The sequence below is a fragment of the Ahaetulla prasina genome, chromosome 2 (assembly GCF_028640845.1).
Source record: "Ahaetulla prasina isolate Xishuangbanna chromosome 2, ASM2864084v1, whole genome shotgun sequence".
Lineage (NCBI taxonomy): Eukaryota > Metazoa > Chordata > Lepidosauria > Squamata > Colubridae > Ahaetulla > Ahaetulla prasina.
Window position 1 is genome coordinate 292,869,694 of NC_080540.1, and position 19,478 is coordinate 292,889,171.

A 19,478-nucleotide genomic window follows, 5' to 3' on the forward strand; every position below is an offset into this window, starting at 1 on the left:
GAGGGGGCGGAGCGGCGGCCATTTTGCTTTCTCCCTCAGCGCGAACCTGAGGCAGCCGCGGGTGCAGCGACAGTGAGAAGCCGCGTCGTCTGTTCGTCCGCCCGGCTTGCCTCGAAGATGCTGTCCGTGCGCGTAGTCGCTGCGGTCGCCCGGGCCTTGCCCCGCCAGGCCGGCTTGGTGAGCGGTGGGACGGGAAGGGCAGGTCTTGATGCAGCAGACGCCGCCGCCATCTTGGGCTCCGGCCTGGCGGTGACATTGACTCGGCGGCGCCCCTCCGTTGCTCTCAGGAGCCATTCCGGGCCTTCCCCTCCGGGCCTTTCCTGCGGGTTCTCGCCGCTTCTCGGCCTCGCTGCCCGCCCGAAGCCTTTAGGTCGGCCTGGCTGTGACCCCGGCAAGGTCATCCCTCTTCCAGGCTCCTCTCTGCAGCCGCCTCACGGAGAAGGGAAAGGCTCAGGCCGCTTGACGGGAGCCCCGGAGGTCATTTAAAGCCCAGGATCTTTTCTTGGGTAGGGTCGGGCGGGCTGCGGTGTTGGAGACGCAACTTGCCAGAGGAAGGTCATCCTCAGTGGAGGGGTGGGGCTGACAGGCTTTTGATCTCTTGGCCGTGGACGATGGGTGATGTGTTCCCGGCTGCTTTGATGGAGGAGGTGTTCTACCAACCTCAACGGCCCTCCTGACGCGTTTTATGACCCTGAGGAGGTTTTTCTCGCAAGAGAAGCCGCCGCCGCCGCCATTCATTTCAGGTAGTCCTCGAGTTACGACCGCAACGGAGCCCAAGGTTGATGTTGCTAGGTGGAAACATTTTGCTAAGTGAGCTCCCCCCCCCGCCCCCAATTTTACGACTTTCCTTCACCACGGTTATTAAGTGAATCATTGCATTTGTTAAATTAGGGTTGTTAAGTGGATTCGGTTTCCCTTGGCTTTGTCAGAAGGTTGCAAATAGGGATCATGTGACACCCCCCCCTTCACGGAGACCATCATAAATAGGAAACAGGTGACAACCGTCTGAATTTGGATCACGTGACCATGGGGATGCTGTGAAGGTTATCAGTGTGGAAACAGTCATAAATCCCTTTTTGTAACTTTGAAGAGGTCACTAAATTAGTAGTCGAGGACTACTTGCATCTATGAATTATCTATAACGCATATTTTCTAATGAAATAAAGGATTTTACTTTTGTTTTGCACTCGGGGACATTTCTGCACTGCAGTCATGTTCTCTTGCTGTCTGCCCTAAAAGGCCAGTTTTGCAGGCCTTACTTAGCATTTTGCTCCTTTTGTTTCAAAATCTGGAAGTGAGGAGCCTCAGCTTGTATCTTTATTGAAGAGAATTATACATAAGCCTTTTTAAAAAAAAAAAACTCAGTGCACCCTTTTGTGCAGTTTTGACTAATGCAGCATCTGCAACAATGACTTTGCTGCTACAATTGAGTCAGTTCTTGTAGGGTTTTACAATAGTCCTCAACTTACGACCACAATTGAGCCCAACATTTCTGTTGTTAAGTGAGATTTGCCCCATTTTATGACCTTCCTTGCTAAGTTAAGTGAATCATTGCAATTGCGTTGCAGAGTTAGTAACTTGGTTGTTAAGTGAATCTGGCTTCCCCTTTGATTTTGCTTGTCAAAAGGTTGCAAAAGGGGATTGCATGACCTTGGGACACGGTAACAGTCATAAGTATGAACCAGTTGCCAAGGTTCTGAATTTTGATCACCTGATCATAGGGATGCTACAAAGGTGGTAAGTTTGAAAAATGGTCATAAGTCACTTTTCAGTGCCGTTTAAACTTTGAAGGGTTGTTAAATGAACGGTTGTAAGTCGAGGACTACCTGTATTAGAGGCATTCGTTCAGGTGTGCCATGACTTGAAAGTCACTGAGTCCATCAGTGAGTTTTTCTAGTTGTTGCAGTATTGTCTAATCCAGTGGTTCTCAACCATTTCTTCACCACAGACCCACTTTAAATACCTTTTGTGGTCATGGACCACCAAGACTTAATTCAAGATTTAAAGCACTAGACTGCATCAAGCCTTTGCAGATCCCCTTATGTGATGGCATTGTGGCCTCTCAGGTATCCACCAACCACAGCTTGACAATCACTGGTCTAGTCCAATACATAGTATTGATGATTCATCTCTAAAAAGACACTGTTTCTGAAAGTGTTAAAGTGGCAGCAGATGTTTGGAATGCACTTTATATGAAACCTTCTGTGGCCAAGAACTGCAAAAATGGCACAGGTACACTTCAGATTTTAGACACAGGTACCTTTAAGATTCCTGTTTGGACATTACTAAGATTTTTCCTGAAGGTTAATACAGACAATGTGGAATAAGCTTCTGCCGGATGAGGATTATATATATATATATATATGTATGTATGTATGTATATATATATGTAGGTCTTTGGTTATTCGGGTTTTCTCTTGCGTAAAATTGGAAGTGCCTTGGAGACGTTTCGACGAAGTCTCATTCATCATCTTCAGGCTGGTGTTATCAGCTTCGTGCTTCTAGGAGCAATGTGTGATCGCAACTGTTTCTTCCTTTTAACTGCTAGTGGGGGTTTGAACAGATTGGTTGGGGATTTAGCTGTGCTCTGATTGGATGGTGGGGTTGGCTGTGCTCTGATTGGATGGGGGTGTGTTCTGTTTGGGGGGGCTTGGTTGTGTTCAGGTTAGTCTGAGTTGCAGGGGGATTACGAATGACGAATGAGACTTCGTCAAAACGTCACCAAGACACTTCCAATTTTACGTGGGAGAAAACCCGAATAACCAAAGACCTACATACAAACACTCGTGAAAACCTCAGAACACACACACACACACACACACACACACACACACACGTATCTGTATAGATAGATAGATAGATAGATAGATAGATAGATAGATAGATAGATAGATAGATAGATACACACACACACATACACACTATTCTATGAGGATTATGAGTAAGCAGAATTTTGAAATAATTTACCTTAAAGCTTTGATTCCAAGCTTTTGCAGAAACAGCTGATTCTGTTAAATTTTAACAGCTTTTTAAAAGTAAATCATACAACTTTCATCTCTTCTGGTTCCTAAAAAGGCCTTTGGAGAGAAACCCTAACTGAATGTCACTCTTTAAAATCGCCTCATTTCCACCCCCACCCCCACCCTTGGTATCCATGGCAGAGGGCAGGCAGATGAGCCCCATAAAACACACTGCTGCTTTAAAGAACTGGAGAGAGATATTTGTGTGTATCCTATACAGCTCCTTTTTGCAATTATTTTTGAAGTAATATTCAGGTTCCTTTTCTGAATTGCTAGTTGCTGATGCCTAAGTAAACAGTATCTATTCAGTGCTTACTTACTTTGCAATTTTGTACATAAATAATATATTGCAGTAAAGAGCTCTGGTCATAAATGATAACTTTTAACTCAAAATTTTGCAAGAAAAATAAGATTTAAGTTTCAAATAGGAGACCCTGTGTTTTTTCTTTGTCTTAGGTGTCACGGAATGTTTTGGGCGCATCGTTTGTAGCAACAAGGAACATCCATGGCTCCAAAACAACTCTACAGAAAACTGGTAAACAGTGTGCAATCTCATGATTGCTGATAAAATACACTTGGCTTTATCTAAATGTGTTTCTCTTACAGCTTTTAAGTTATTTGACATTTTGCCATTCATTCATTTATTCATTCAATTTCTGTAGCTGCCCGATTCAACCAAGGGACTTTCCCTGACATGTTACAGATTGTGGGTGCTACTTGGATTCAAGTCCCAGCAAGAATGAAGTGAAACTATTTTTTAAATGACCAAAGCAAAGCAGAATTTGCCATGCTGTGTTCACTGCCTAATTGTTCACCATCCCATAGTTTGCTGGAATTTAACTAACTGTGCTTTATTTGAATTTCTGGTTTGAATAGAACTGTATTTCAGTTCTTAAAGCTGACCAAGGCAAAAATGCTATAATACATCCTGAGTACCGCTGATACTTGTGAGTTTTGTAGAATTAAGAGATAAAGCTAATTTATTACCTTAAGTACCCTATTCAGTTTGCCCACATTAACTTTTAAATATATTTGGGTATCTTGTACAGAGAAGTTGGCTGTCTTGAAAATACCAAATTGGAATTTTGTGTGTGTGTAAATGAGAATTATCTCAATTAGCATATTAATTTTAGTAGATGTTTGTAGCTTTAATACAGGTACATAATCTGCACCTGTATTAAAACTGTATAATTAGATCTCATGGACTGCGAGCCACAAAATCTCCAGTTCTCTGGGTTTTTTTAGAACAATTGCTTGAAAGCAAACATGGCACACTCTGAAACTTCCAAATTTGTCTGCAATAGAAACTTTTCCAGCTTGTATCTTTGATTTTGTTTTCTTTGTTGGATGGAACTGCCTGTTGCTTGACTGACATAACATGAGATTTAAACCAGGGCTATTTAAAAAGACCGCCTTAATATTGGTCTGTATTCTTCCAGGCACTGCTGAAGTATCTTCTATTCTTGAGGAACGTATTCTGGGGGCCGACACATCTGCTGAGCTCCAGGAAACTGGACGTGTGCTTTCCATCGGTGACGGCATCGCCCGTGTGTACGGCTTGAAAAACGTTCAAGCAGAAGAAATGGTGGAATTCTCATCTGGGTTGAAGGTCAGTCTTCATATCCATATTTGCATAATAAAACTTAATTGTCATGATTTGGTTTTTCTCTGCCCATTGTATTATTGTGTGAACGGATATTGCTGGGTATGAGTGATGGAAATGCCACTTAAAACAATGCATCAATCAGGTGGTGTTAGCTATTATCTCTGATTGCTAATGATTCATATTTTCATTTGACAATATATACAGAATATATTTGCGGAACTATATCCTCGTGGCAGTGCTCTTATATTTTACATTATGTAGGTAGTCCTTGGGGTTGTGGTGGCTCAGGGGCTAGGACGTTGAGCTTGTCGATAAAAGGTCAGCAGTTCAGCGGTTCGAATCCCTAGTGCTGCTGTGTAAAGGGGTGAGCTCCTTTTACTTGTCCCAGCTTCTGCCAACCTAGCAGCTTTGAAAGCACGTAAAAATGCAAGTAGAAAAAATAGGGACCACCTTTGGTGGGAAGGTAACAGCGTTCCGTGCGCCTTTGGCGTTGAGTCATGCCGGCCACATGACCATGGAGACAGCGCTGGCTCTTCGGCTTTGAAACGGAGCCCCCTACAGTCGGGAACGACTAGCATGTATGTGCGAGGGGAACCTTTACCTTTAGGTAGTCCTTAACTTATGGCCAGTTGCTTAATGTACTGATGATATTATCCAGTTTGGGAATAATGAAATGCCTGCAAGAAACCAACCAAACTCAGACCCTTCATTTCAACCTTGAGCTACGAATATTCTCCTTTATCGGTGCTTAGTGACCTTTATAAGTTAGAACAGATCCTGAAAAAGAATCTTATTACCTGGATTTGAAGTTGTAGCATACATGGGTGTCCATTATGGCCATTTTCAATGTCCCACGACTGCAGTTTATGATGATATTTTTGGAAATTGCAGTTACCTCCATCGGGGAGGATGAAATTCCTAAGTGAACAATGGTTTGCTTAACAACCACCACAAAAAGTCATAAAATTGGGCCCAGCCACAGGGTGACCTGCTTTTGAAGTTTCATGACTTGCACCCAAACTCACGGGTTCGGTTATGGTCGTAAGTCAAGGACTACCTATTATGTAGTTATTTGTATGAATTATGCTTGTCGGGAATGTCCTGTCGGATCTCTTATTATATGGGTTTTCCTAAACGGAAACACCAAAATGGGTTTTCTCTTTTCTTAGGGTATGTCTCTGAACTTGGAGCCTGACAACGTTGGTGTGGTCGTGTTCGGGAACGACTAGCATGTATGTGCGAGGGGAACCTTTACCTTTACCTTTAGGTAGTCCTTAACTTATGGCCAGTTGCTTAATGTACTGATGATATTATCCAGTTTGGGAATAATGAAATGCCTGCAAGAAACCAACCAAACTCAGACCCTTCATTTCAACCTTGAGCTACGAATATTCTCCTTTATCGGTGCTTAGTGACCTTTATAAGTTAGAACAGATCCTGAAAAAGAATCTTATTACCTGGATTTGAAGTTGTAGCATACATGGGTGTCCATTATGGCCATTTTCAATGTCCCACGACTGCAGTTTATGATGATATTTTTGGAAATTGCAGTTACCTCCGCTTTCGGGGAGGATGGGGGAATTCCCTGAAGTGAACAATGGTTTGCTTAACAACCACCACAAAAAGTCATAAAATTGGGCCCAGCCACAGGGTGACCTGCTTTTGAAGTTTCATGACTTGCACCCAAACTCACGGGTTCGGTTATGGTCGTAAGTCAAGGACTACCTATTATGTAGTTATTTGTATGAATTATGCTTGTCGGGAATGTCCTGTCGGATTCTCTTATTATATGGGTTTTCCTAAACGGAAACACCAAAATGGGTTTCCTCTTTTCTTAGGGTATGTCTCTGAACTTGGAGCCTGACAACGTTGGTGTGGTCGTGTTCGGGAACGACTAGCATGTATGTGCGAGGGGAACCTTTACCTTTACCTTTAGGTAGTCCTTAACTTATGGCCAGTTGCTTAACGTACTGATGATATTATCCAGTTTGGGAATAATGAAATGCCTGCAAGAAACCAACCAAACTCAGACCCCTCATTTCAACCTTGAGCTATGAATATTCTCCTTTATCGGTGCTTAGTGACCTTTATAAGTTAGAACAGATCCTGAAAAAGAATCTTATTACCTGGATTTGAAGTTGTAGCATACATGGGTGCCCATTATGGCCATTTTCAATGTCCCACGACTGCAATTTATGATATTTTTGGAAATTGCAGTTACCTCCACTTGCGGGGAAGATGGGGGAATTCCCTGAAGTGAACAATGGTTTGCTTAACAACCACCACAAAAAGTCGTAAAATTGGGCACAGCCACAGGGTGACCTGCTTTTGAAGTTTCATGACTTGCACCCAAACTCACGGGTTCGGTTATGGTCGTAAGTCAAGGACTACCTATTATGTAGTTATTTGTATGAATTATGCTTGTCGGGAATGTCCTGTCGGATCTCTTATTATATGGGTTTTCCTAAACGGAAACACCAAAATGGGTTTTCTCTTTTCTTAGGGTATGTCTCTGAACTTGGAGCCTGACAACGTTGGTGTGGTCGTGTTCGGGAACGACAGATTGATTAAGGAAGGAGACATTGTGAAGAGAACGGGGGCCATTGTGGATGTGCCCGTTGGAGAGGAGCTGCTGGGACGTGTGGTCGATGCTCTGGGGAATCCCATCGACGGCAAGGTAGGTGTGGAAAGCAGACCGCTGCTACGTGTGTGGCTGTTGGTGAGGAGTTAATGTGACGGCATGATACTGTTGCTTTCTTTATACAGGGTCCCATCACTTCCAAAACCCGCAGGAGGGTTGGCTTGAAGGCTCCTGGAATCATCCCCAGGATCTCTGTCCGGGAGCCCATGCAAACCGGGATCAAGGCAGTAGACAGCCTGGTACCCATTGGCCGTGGGCAGCGGGAGTTGATCATTGGAGACAGGCAGACTGGGTAAGAAATAAGGGAGATCCTCTCCTTGCCTCAAGTGATCCTGGCTACCGTGAATTCTTAGCTTTTGGAAGCGTCTTTACATGGGAATACACCTGAGGGCATTGGATTCATAAACCTCCACAGAGTAATAGCACTTAGACTTTTGTACCGCTTCATAGTGCTTTTACAGCCCTTCACAGAGTCAGCATGTTGCCCCCAATAATTTGGGTCCTCATTTTGCCCACCTCGGAAGGATGGAAGGCCGAGTCAACCTTGAGCCTGGTGAGATTTGAACTGCCAAATTGCAGGCAGCCGGGAGTCAGCAGAAGTGGGCTGCAGTACTGCACTTTAATCACTGTGCCACCGAGGCTCTTGTTAATGCAAAATTAACAATAGGAAAACCTCTTTGGGATTATTCACCTTTCCTGTTTTTTCTCAACACCGAATTTGTAGACCTCTGAGTTAATTTGGGGACAATAGGATGTTGACTCTTATGTATTCAATTTGCAGCAAAACTTCAATTGCTATCGATACCATAATTAACCAGAAAAGGTTTAATGATGGAACTGATGAGAAGAAGAAACTCTACTGTATCTACGTTGCCATTGGTCAGAAGAGATCGACCGTTGCTCAGCTGGTGAAGAGGCTGACTGATGCAGGTACTGGCATTCCATTCGCCCAAAGCCAAAATATATAGTCCAGAGCAGCCTTACGCTTGACCTTCTGAGTTTTTCTTAAATGTAAAAGATACCTATATTGACCTGCCTCTGGCATCACTCTTCAAACATCTCTATAAAGAAAGTTAAGTTTTTATCAGGTTGGATTGTCGTAAGACAGGTGTGTCCAACCTCTGGCCTATGTACCACATGCAGCCCTGGCAGCTAATAATGCAACCCCACAAGATCGTCAATAGCAATAGCACTTAAACTTATATGCCGCTTCACAGGGCTTTACAACCCTCTCTAAACGGTTTACAGAGTCAGCCTCTTGCCCCCAACAATCTGGGTCCTCATTTTACCCACCTTGGAAGGATGGAAGGCTGAGTCAACCATGAGCTGGTGAGATTTGAACTGCAGCTAGCAGTCGGCTGAAGTAGCCTGCAGTACTGCACTCTAACTACTGTGCCACCTTGGCTCTTAAACCTTTAATATTTAAACCTTTAATATTTACACACACACACTGTGTTATACATCTTTTCCAAGACAATTCCTCTTCATTCATTGTGGCCCAGGCAAGCCAAAAGGTTGGATGCACCTAGACTAAGACTAATGTTTTAGGGTCATTAAAGATAGGAGTAGTTAACAAATCATGAGAGTAATTGTTCCAGTTAACTAGACTAACATAAAAATAAAAACAAATCATGATTAGTAACACATTTGGAGGTGAAACAGCCATGTATTGTTTCCTTGCTAGGCCACTGAAAAGAATTGTCAGTTAAAGTGCTATTGCCCACTTTGGGACTATCGAAGCTAAATTTGAATTTAAAAAGGCAACATTTTATATACATCTTAATGTGATGTCAAGCTAGCTCTGTCATTTTTCATTTCAGTTTGGGTCATTCTTTCCCCACACCTTATATTATCTTAATAGATTAAGGTACTTTGAGGTATTTTTAGTAATATATTAGGTATTAATGTTTACAAGACCCAGTTTGATAGAGTTTAAAGGTTCCAGGCTTTAACACATGGCAAATTTATGAGTTCTAGTTTTATCTTACATAGGTATTTTTACTTATTTATTAAATTTCTATATCCATGCCATTAATACAGCAACTCTGGGTAGTTTATAGTAACAGTTAAAAAATACTTTAAAAAATTAAAATTAGATGACTAATTTTAGATGGGTCCCTTTTGGCCAGTCCCTTTCTTTCAACGGTAGAAAGGAGGCACCGATGAGCCATTTCAGAAAAGGTGGCCAAGAAAATTGCACAGACTTACTTCTTCATTCTTAGTGGTTACATGGAAGACTCAGTTACAACCTCCCAGGCAAGGTTATGCTTCCCTGTACTTGCAGGATGGATTTCTCTCGCCTAATTTTCATGACACCTGAACAAAAACAGGGACAAAAAAAGTGTAGCCCACAATTCTGTGACAGCAAGTGCAGTGGGCTCTTCAGATGGGTTTAATGCAAAGGTGCTAAGGGGGGTGCCATGTTTATTAAAGGAATGTGCAGTAAGTCTTAAGACTTCATCATGTAGTGATGTAGATGAAGAGTAGGCAAAGCTGTGGGGGGGGGACGACAGAGTTAAATGTGTCATCGGTTTAGAGTCCAATCCAATCCCTCCTGTATACTGTTGACCTATATCTGATTTTATTTATTTTTTATGTACACTGAGAGCATATGCACCAAGACAAATTGCTTGTGTGTCCAATCACACTTGGCCAATAAAAAATTCTGTTCTATTCTATTCCGATGCCAATTGGGTGTTGAACTTTAGTTGACCAGGTCTGTCTGTCTGTCTGTCTGTCTGTCTGTCTGTCTGTCTGTCTGTCTGTCTATCTATCTATCTATCTATCTATCTATCTATCTATCTATCTATCTATATCTATCTTTATATCCATCTATCTCTGTCATCTATATTTATCTCTCTCCCTCTCTCTCTCTCTCTCTCTCTCTCTCTATATATATATATATATATATATATATGTATATATGTATATATGTATATATATATGTGTGTGTATATATATATGTATATGTGTGTATATATATATGTGTATGTGTGTGTGTGTGTGTGTGTATATATATATATATATATATATATGTCTGTCTTATCTATCTATCTATCGATATATCTAGAGAGATGGGGAGGGGGGAGAGAATGAGAATATACAATACAATATAGGAGATAAAATATTAAGATAAATAAAATAATAAAATAACCTTAATATGGAGACGCAGAAGTGCAATAGGATAGATATTATAATTCGATATCCAAGGAAGCTAACTGTCTACCTGCTTCTGGTGTGGCTGCAATGTGATCATTCCAGGTGCTTTGAAATTTCCTGAGAGAACATCCTTGAACTCTTATTGTTTGTTCCAATGCGCTGTGGTCACATTGCGGGCTCTCAGTCATTCCCCCTTAAAGACCTTTGTCAGATTGTTGTGTATAGGCTTGAATAAATGTTCAGTGCTTCAAACCTATGAATGGTCCTGGTTCTTTGCGCCTGACAGCTACAGAACAAAACACTGCTGAGTACAATGAAAGAAAGTGTGCCTATCTTTGGACTTCACTTTCCGAAAAGGACTTGGGAGGAATCAGATGTAGAAAGCGGGGGGGAAATGTAGGCATTTCTCTCCTGGCTAAGCTGCTTCCATCTTCATTGACCTTGGTCATCTCCCTGTTTCAGATGCCATGAAGTACACTATCGTGGTTTCCGCCACAGCCTCCGATGCTGCCCCTCTCCAGTACTTGGCTCCTTATTCCGGCTGTTCCATGGGCGAATACTTCAGAGACAACGGCAAACACGCCTTGATCATCTATGACGACTTATCTAAGCAGGTTTGAACCTTCGGGCTGGCCTCTGAATTTAGGGGACGGGGAGCCAGGTCTCTCTTGAGACAGACACAGCATCTGTGCCCTCTTGATCAACAGGCAGTGGCCTACCGTCAGATGTCTCTCTTGCTGCGGCGTCCCCCTGGCCGCGAGGCGTACCCTGGCGACGTGTTCTACCTGCACTCTCGTCTTCTGGAAAGAGCAGCCAAAATGAACGATGCATTTGGAGGGGGATCCCTGACTGCTCTCCCGGTCATCGAGACTCAAGCTGGGGATGTGTCGGCCTACATTCCAACAAACGTGATTTCCATCACTGATGGGCAGGTAGGATCCCAAGGGGAACAGGAGCCTCGAAGAAGGGCAATTGACCCCCGGGGTCCTTATTTCTAAAACCTTCTGTGATGACAGCAGGCACAGAGGTAACATAGGCATCTGGCAGTTCAAACAGCCCCTTTATTGCTCCAAATTTCTCCAAACTCCCATGTTTCTGGCAAGTCCCAGGGCAAAGTGATCTCTCTCTGTCTCTCTCTGTCTCTCTCTGTCTCTCTCTCTCTCTCTCTCACACACACACACACACACACACACACACCCCTCAAGCAGCCTCTGGCTGCAAATACGCCAGGCAATGCTGTGAGCACCATGGCTGTAAAGCAAAAAAAAATCCAGAAAGAATGCAAGGAATCCAGGAAAGTTCAAACGTCAGCCCTCAATGCTCCAGGAATTCAGTGTTCATTCCCGAAAAATGCCCCTCCCCACAGCGTCTCCTTAAGCCTCAGTCCCCAGGTGTGCCTTGTGAAGAAGCACTCTCCTCCCGAGTAGTTGGGTCAGTCTGCGCTGTTCTTGCCTTCGCTCCACTCTCCGTGCTCGAGGTTCAGGAGGGGGTGGTCCTCGCTCATTGCCTGAGCTTTGTCTCTCATGTTCACTGCTTAGGCTCTCTTGGTCATCCTGCCCCCCTTCCTCCCTGCCTGCAAGCCATCCCGATCCTGAAAGGCCCTGGTCTGATTGTGCCTCCTCCTCCTCCTCCCCATTTTCTTCTCAAGCCATCGAAGCCGCCAGTTCCAGTTCCTGCTTGTCTTCCTCCACAGATTCAGGGTCCGACGGTGGGCATGACACCTGCACGACTTCTCTTTAGGACTAGTGAGTGTTATGCAAAGCCAACAGTAAGGGAATAAGGAATAGTAAGTCAAAAGAAATAAAAAGCATTATTTAAAAAAAAAAAAAAAGGAAATATAGCTAAATCCGGTTTATACAGCTAGTCCTTGACTTACGACCACCATTGAGCCCAAAATTACTTGTTGCTAAGCAAGACAGTTACTGAGTTTTGCCCCATTTTACAAACTTTTGCCCCATTTTACAAACTTTCTCGCCAGAATTGCTTTGTGAATCACTGCAGGTATTAAGTTTGTAAGGTGTTAAGCAAATCCGGCTTCTCCATTGACTTCGCTTATCAGAAGGTCACAAAAATGTTATCCCATGACCCCAGGATGCTGCAATGGTCATAAGTATGAAAAACAGCTATAAATCCCTTTTTTTGTGCCATTATAACTTCAAATGGTAAACAAATGGTTGCAACAAATGGTTGCAAATGAAGCGATTGGGGTCCACTGTTGTTATTTTGAAAACCTGCGCTACTTCTCTTTTGGAGCAGAATTGGTATGATGCAAAGCCCAAATTAAAAGTGTTATTTTTTCAAAAACGAAAATATAGTTAAATGTGTTGTGACCCAGGCCCAAGTAGGTAGGAGGAAACTCAGTCAGTGTAAAAACAAACAAACTTTATTAGAATACCTGAGAATTAGCTCCTTCTCAGCATAGTCCAACTAAATTAAAGCAAATTCCTCAGTCCTATCCGTTGTCCAACTAAATTAAATACAATTCCTCAGTCCTATCACCAACCTTAGTCCAATTAGGCAAACTGCTAAGGCCTTTCTTGGCAAAAGTTCAGAAGACACTGATACAAAACAAATGCAACAAGACAAAGCTGTCAATGTTGTTTTCCGGCAAAGAGCCCAAACACTTGCTGCTCCTATTTTAAGGCTTATGGGAGGGGCCAGTCATCTCTTGGCCCTACTCCCAAGTCGTCCTCTTTGCTTCAGCTGCTCTTGCCTTCTGGCAGCTCTTCTCATGCGTGCATTAGGAACTGGTTCCTCGTGTTCTTCTGCCTCACTACTGTCAGACTCTGGAGGCTCTGGACTCCGCACCTCACTTCCCGATGGCCCTGGCTCTGCCTCTGACACAGAGCTCTCATACGGGCTTTCCCCAGCCTCCAGGACTGGCCCATGTTCTTCCTCAGCCTCATCACTGTCTGACTTCGTTGCCAGCTCTGCAGGCTGCTGGCAGACCACAGCAAAATCTGGTTCATATCAACACCAGCAACATCACTCCGTATTTTTCTGCCCTTACCAGCTGACCTTCTTCCATCCTATCAGCGTATTGTCTTGTACACAGATAGTTCTCAACTTATGACCATAACGGAACCTCCCCATTACAGTTGTGAGTTGTGATGTTCAGCAGGTCACTCTTAAGATTGACTCAATTTTACTACCCTTTTTTTGGCAGCCATTAAGCCAACACCATGATCGTTAACCAAAATGATAGTTCGGTTTGTATATGTGCATCTCAGACCAACTTAAGTCCATCATCATTGCAATCCGTAATTGCATCATAGCTTGGATCAATCAGATCTTTCCCATGTAGGGAAAATACAGATTAGCTTACAGCTGCATACAGCAACCCATGTAATGGTAAAGACACTGGTGTCCACTCGTGTTCTGGTCTTTGATCACTGTGCCATAAGAGCATCCAAAGACCAGTTTTATTGCATGGATCCTCCCACTATTTTATGCAAGCTTTGGAGCTCTAATCCAGAGATCATTTTATAAGCTAAAACAGTTGTCTACATTCCATAAATTTAAGGTGATACACCTGATAAAAAGAGCCATGGTGGCGCAGTGGTTAGAGTGCAGTATTGCAAGCTACTTCTGCTATCACCGGCTGCCAGCAGTTTGGCGGATCGAATCTCCCCAGGCTCAAGGTTGACTCGGCCTTCCATCCTTCCGAGGTCGGTAAAATGAGAAGCCAGATTGTTGAGGGCAACATGCTGACTCTGTAAGCTGCTTAGAGAGGGCTGTAAAGCACCGTGAAGCGGTAGATAAGTCTTAAGTGTTATTGCTGTTGCTAAATAAATTGATCAGTTTGCTTATAATTGGTGCAACTGGGAGACTGTAAAGTTTTAGTCCCACCTCAGGCATGAAAGCCAGCTGGGTGATTTTGGGCCAATCCCAAAGAGACGGTGAGTTCTAGTCCCAGCTTAGGTGTGAAAGCTGATTGGGTGACTTTGGGCCAGTCACTTTTCAGCTCAACCTGCCTCAGAGGGTTGTGGGGAAAATAGGGGGGCCAAGTATTAGATATGTTTGTCATCGTCAGTTGTGTATAACAATCCTAAAAGTGGGAACTAAATAAACAGACCTCTTTTCTGGCAGATCTTCCTGGAAACAGAACTGTTTTACAAAGGTATCCGTCCAGCCATTAACGTGGGTCTGTCTGTATCTCGTGTCGGTTCTGCTGCCCAGACAAGAGCCATGAAGCAGGTATGTATAAAACTATCGTAGAAAACTGGCATCAACCACTTAATGCGTTGGGACCTAACGCATACATTCCAAACAGATTTCCCAGCATCTTATGACTGGGGCAGTATAAAAACCGTGGTGCCAAGCATAATTCTTGGCCAGCCATTTATACTTCAGGTAAGGTTCCTCAATAAAAGGTAGCTAAGCAAAAGGAAGAGAACGATCCACATTCTGACAAACTTCAAGCGATGCCCCTTATTGCAGCAGCTGCTTTCATAAAAGTATAAGACGCTTCTAGGCAGATCAGGAAAAACCATTTGAGCAAAAGGAGGCTGTGACGTACTGGATGTTTTTGTCATCGTTCCAGAACAAGAGGGACAGGCTTTTAAGTTAGGAAAGGCTGAATGGGCATTTAAATCAGCTAGCAATTCAGGAGTACCATGTTTCCCCAAAAATAAGGCCCTGTCTTATATTTTTTGCCACCACAAAGGGCAACAGGTCTTATTTTTGGGGGGTGAGGGGCATGGGGGGGAGGTCATCCACTGACTCACCTCATTTGTGTGTGTCGCCCCCGGCCTCTTTCATTATCAGAAGCCTTCAAGTACTTCTTCATCCAGCAAGGCTCTGAAGGCCTCTGCAGCTGATAACAAGAGCTCCTGATCAATCCTGAGCTCTGTTATCGGCTAGAGGTCTTCAGGAAAGCCTTGCTGGCTGCAGCAAAAGAAATGGGCCAAGATTTGCGAGGCCTGGCTACAACTATCTGAAGGTAAGTAGTAGGGCAGCTTCCACCCTCCATCCCCGTACTAGCTTAATTTTTTACTTATGCACCCTGGAGTGGGCAGGGTCTTACTTAGGGCTTATTTTGGGGGCAGGGCTTATGTTGGGCACCCATGTAAAAATCAAACAAGGACTTTCTGATTAGGTCGTATTTTTTGGGAAACACGGTAGTTGCCGTTATTAAAAACTGATCGAAGTTCCATGTGAAATTCTCTAAGCGCATCATCCCATTGTACAGGTGGCCGGAACCATGAAGCTCGAATTAGCCCAGTACCGTGAAGTCGCTGCTTTTGCTCAGTTTGGATCCGATCTGGATGCTGCCACTCAGCAGCTGCTCAACCGTGGTGTCCGTTTGACTGAGCTGCTTAAACAAGGACAATACGGTAAGAGTCCTTCGGTACCCGTGTCTAGTTGCCGTTCAGAATTCTAGTCATTATTTCCTTTTTTTTTTTTTTTTGGTGATGCTTTAGAACAGAAAGTGTGCAAACATGTCCAGGACATTTCTCTGATTACAGGTAGTCGTCCTTAACTTAGAACCATTTGCTTGTTGACTGTTCAAAGTTACGACGACATTGAAAAAAACAGAGTTATGTGAGCCACATATGAGCCATGAGCACAGTGGTTAGAATGCAATCCTGCTGACTGCCGGATGCCTACAATTTGGCAGTTCAAATCCCACCAGGCTCAAGGTTGACCATTGGAGCCTTCCCATAGTCACGTGACCAAAATTTGGTCGCTTGGCAACTGGCAAGTATTTATGAGAGTTGCAGTGTCCTAAGGCCATGTGAACACTTTTTGTGACCTCTTCTGACAAGCAAAGTCAAGGGGGAAGCCAGATTTACTTAACAAACGTGTCATTAACTTAACAACTGCAGTAATTATTATGCAGTAAGAAAAGAGATCATTATATGGAGCAAATGTAATTTATCAATGGCAATTTTGAGCTCCATTATGGTTGTAAGTCAAAGACTACCTGTATGCAATCCTTATTCTTTCTGTGCAATTATCTGTGTCCAGTTTAGTATGTTGTTTGACCCCCAATAATTGTGATTTTTGCCTTGTGGGTTTGTGCAATTATAAATAAGACACAGACTGGCTATATATTTAAGCCAGTTTTTGGTTACCTGTGTGACAAAGGGATCAGTCACAGAAACAGGTCAGTGAAGAGTAAGATATTCTCTGGATCATGTTTGTGAGCATTATGTGTGTAGAAGAGCGGACTGAGCTGGAAGGCAGAGTTAAACGTGTCATCAGTTTGAAATTATTGCATTGCCACAAGAGACCGAAGTCCAGCCCCTTTATGAATTACATTGACCCTTACCTAGTGCCAATTTATCTTTGACTAGATGAATAGAATAGAATAGAATAGAATAGAATAGAATAGAATAGAATAGAATAGAATAGAATTTTTTATTGGCCAAGTGTGATTGGACACACAAGGAATTTGTCTTGGTGCATATGCTGTCAGTGTACATAAAATAAAAGATACCTTCATTAAGAATCATAGGGTACAACACTTAATGATAATCATAGGGTACAAATAAGCAATCAGGAAACAATATCAATATAAATTTTAAGAATATAAGCAACAAAGTTACAGTCATACAATTATAAGTGGAAGGAGATGGGTGATGGGAACGATGAGAAGATTAATAGTTGTGCAGATTTAGTAAATTGTTTGACAGTGTTGACGGAATTATTTGTTTAGCAGAGTGATGGCTTTGGGGAAAAAACTGTTCTTGTGTCTAGTTGTTCTGGTGTGCAGTGCTCTGTAGCATCGTTTTGAGGGTAGGAGTTGAAACAGTTTATGTCCAGGATGTGAGGATTCTGTAGATATTTTCACAGCCCTCTTTTTGACTCGTGCAATATACAGGTCCTCAATGGAAGGCAGGTTGGTAGCCACTGTTTTTTCTGCAGTTCTAATGATCCTCTGAAGTCTGTCTCTGTCTTGTTGGGTTGCAGAACCAAAGCAGACAGTTACAGAGGTGCAGATGACAGACTCAATAATTCCTCTGTAGAACTGGATCAGCAGCTCCTTGGGCAGTTTGAGCTTTCTGAGTTGGCGCAGATTCTTGGGTATAGGTAGCCATAAACTCTGTGCTTTGAACTCAACAAATATTCCTGGTTATTTGCACCTTACAATATATCACCTTTTACATCCAATTTAAAGATGTAGTTTTGTGCTTTGTGGTCAAATGAGCTGCTCTGGACTTTGATGTTCTCTCTCTTAGTTCCCATGGCCATTGAGGAACAAGTTGCTGTTATCTATGCTGGGGTCAGAGGCCATCTGGACAAATTGGAACCTAGCAAGATCACCAAGTTTGAACAGGCTTTCCTTGCTCACATTATCAGCAACCAGCAGCCCCTGCTCGCCACAATCAGGTAAGGACCACATTGTTGTGACCCAGGCCCCAATAGGTAGTAGGAAACTCAGTCAGTGTAAAACAAACAAACAGCTGAGAATTACTTCATTCTCAGCATAGTTCAGCTAAATTAAAGCAAATTCCTCCCAACACAAATTCCTCAGTCCTATCACCAACCTTGGTCCAATTAGGGAAACTGCCAAAGGCCTTTCTTGGCAAAAGTTCAGAAAACACCGATACAAAATAAATGCAAGAAGATGAAGCTATCAATGTTGTTTTCCGGCAAAGCCCAAACACCGCTGCTGGTCTTTTAAGCCTTATGGGAGGGGCCAATCATCTCTTGGACCTACTCTGGAGTCGTCCTCTTTGCTTGAGCTGCTCTTGCCTTCTGGCAGCTCTTCTCATGCATGCATTAGGAACAGGCTCCTCCTGTTCCTCTGCCTCTGGAGGCTACGGAGTCCGCACCTCACTCCCCGATAGCCCTGGCCCCACTTCTGTCTCTGACGCAGAGCCCTCATCTGGGCCTTCCCCAGCCTCCAGGATTGGCTAATGTTCTTCCTAAACCTCATCGCTGTCCAACTCCATTGCCAGCTCCGCAGGCTACTGGCGGACCACAACACACATGGATCCCTAAAAGGTTAACAAGGGAGTGACAATTAAAAACGTTTGCTTCCTGGTAAATCTGTCAGTCATTTAAGATTTTGACAATTGCAAGACTTTAGTGTTGCAGAATATGGTGGGACGGGAAAGGGGCTGAAGAAAGCCTCTATTCCAGCTTGTTTTGGTGAGAGTTGAAATTTATTTCTTCTTTTACTTTGACAGGACCGAAGGGAAGATCTCTGAGCAAACGGAAGCCAAGTTGAAGGAAATTGTCACAAATTTTCTGTCTACATTTGAAGCATAAACTTTTAGAAAAAGTTCTGTGCACCAGGATTCCTCTGTCGCTGACTGCTGGTATTGCTTGAGTTCCATTTTTCCCAGAGACTTAAAAAAAATACGTGTGAGTTGAGTGTACAGGTCTCACTGAGAATTTATGGTTCCTTGCTAGCCCTCGAGAATATAGTCCTCACCGTGATGGGATCTAGTTGACCGCTGGCAGGATTGTGTACAAACCACATGGCAAATAAAATCTTACAAACCATAGAAACTCTGCTCTGATTTTTTTAAACGAGTATTGTAGTATTGTAGTATTTAAATCTGTGAAAATATCTTTAGGTTTTGTATTTTTGGGGGTGGAGTGAGGTAATGCAATCCTAGGCTGCATTAACATAGAATCAAGGTCATGTGAAGCATTACTACCACTTTATACTGCACTGGTAAAGCTAGGCTTGGAATATTGCATCCAGCTTTGGTATAGATGTTGAGACTCGGGGGTGTCAAGCTCACATCGTCATAGTGGCATCACGTGACATATCAGGACTTTTCCCCACTTCATTACACCGGGCGTGGGCGGCACGTGACACATCCAGCCTGCGGGCCAGGAATTTGAACAGCCCTGCTCTAGAAAGAATGCAAAGAAAAATAACAAAGATGATTAGGAGACTAGAGATTAAAACATATAAAGAACGGTTGCAGGAACTGGGTATGTCTAGTTTAATGAAAAGATGGGGAGGCATGATAGCAGTCTTCCAATATCTCGGGGGCTGCCAAAAAGAAGAGGGAGTCAAGCCATTCTCCAAAGCACCTGAGGGCAGGACAAGAAGCAATGGGTGGAAACTTACCAAGGTGAAATCCAG

At 43.3% G+C, this 19,478-nt stretch overlaps 1 protein-coding gene across 1 annotated transcript; it reads left to right on the forward strand.

Moving 5' to 3' along the window:
* Positions 1-10: 10 nt before the first annotated feature.
* ATP5F1A (ATP synthase F1 subunit alpha) lies at positions 11-18,889 on the forward strand. Its single transcript, XM_058171206.1, has 12 exons — positions 11-177; positions 3,477-3,555; positions 4,460-4,629; positions 7,130-7,303; positions 7,393-7,559; positions 8,049-8,197; positions 10,889-11,040; positions 11,134-11,358; positions 14,516-14,623; positions 15,618-15,762; positions 17,611-17,761; positions 18,565-18,889. Exons 1-12 carry the CDS (start codon positions 118-120, stop codon positions 18,644-18,646), a joined length of 1,662 nt encoding a protein of 553 aa, XP_058027189.1. The 5' UTR covers positions 11-117; the 3' UTR covers positions 18,647-18,889.
* Positions 18,890-19,478: the final 589 nt, after the last annotated feature.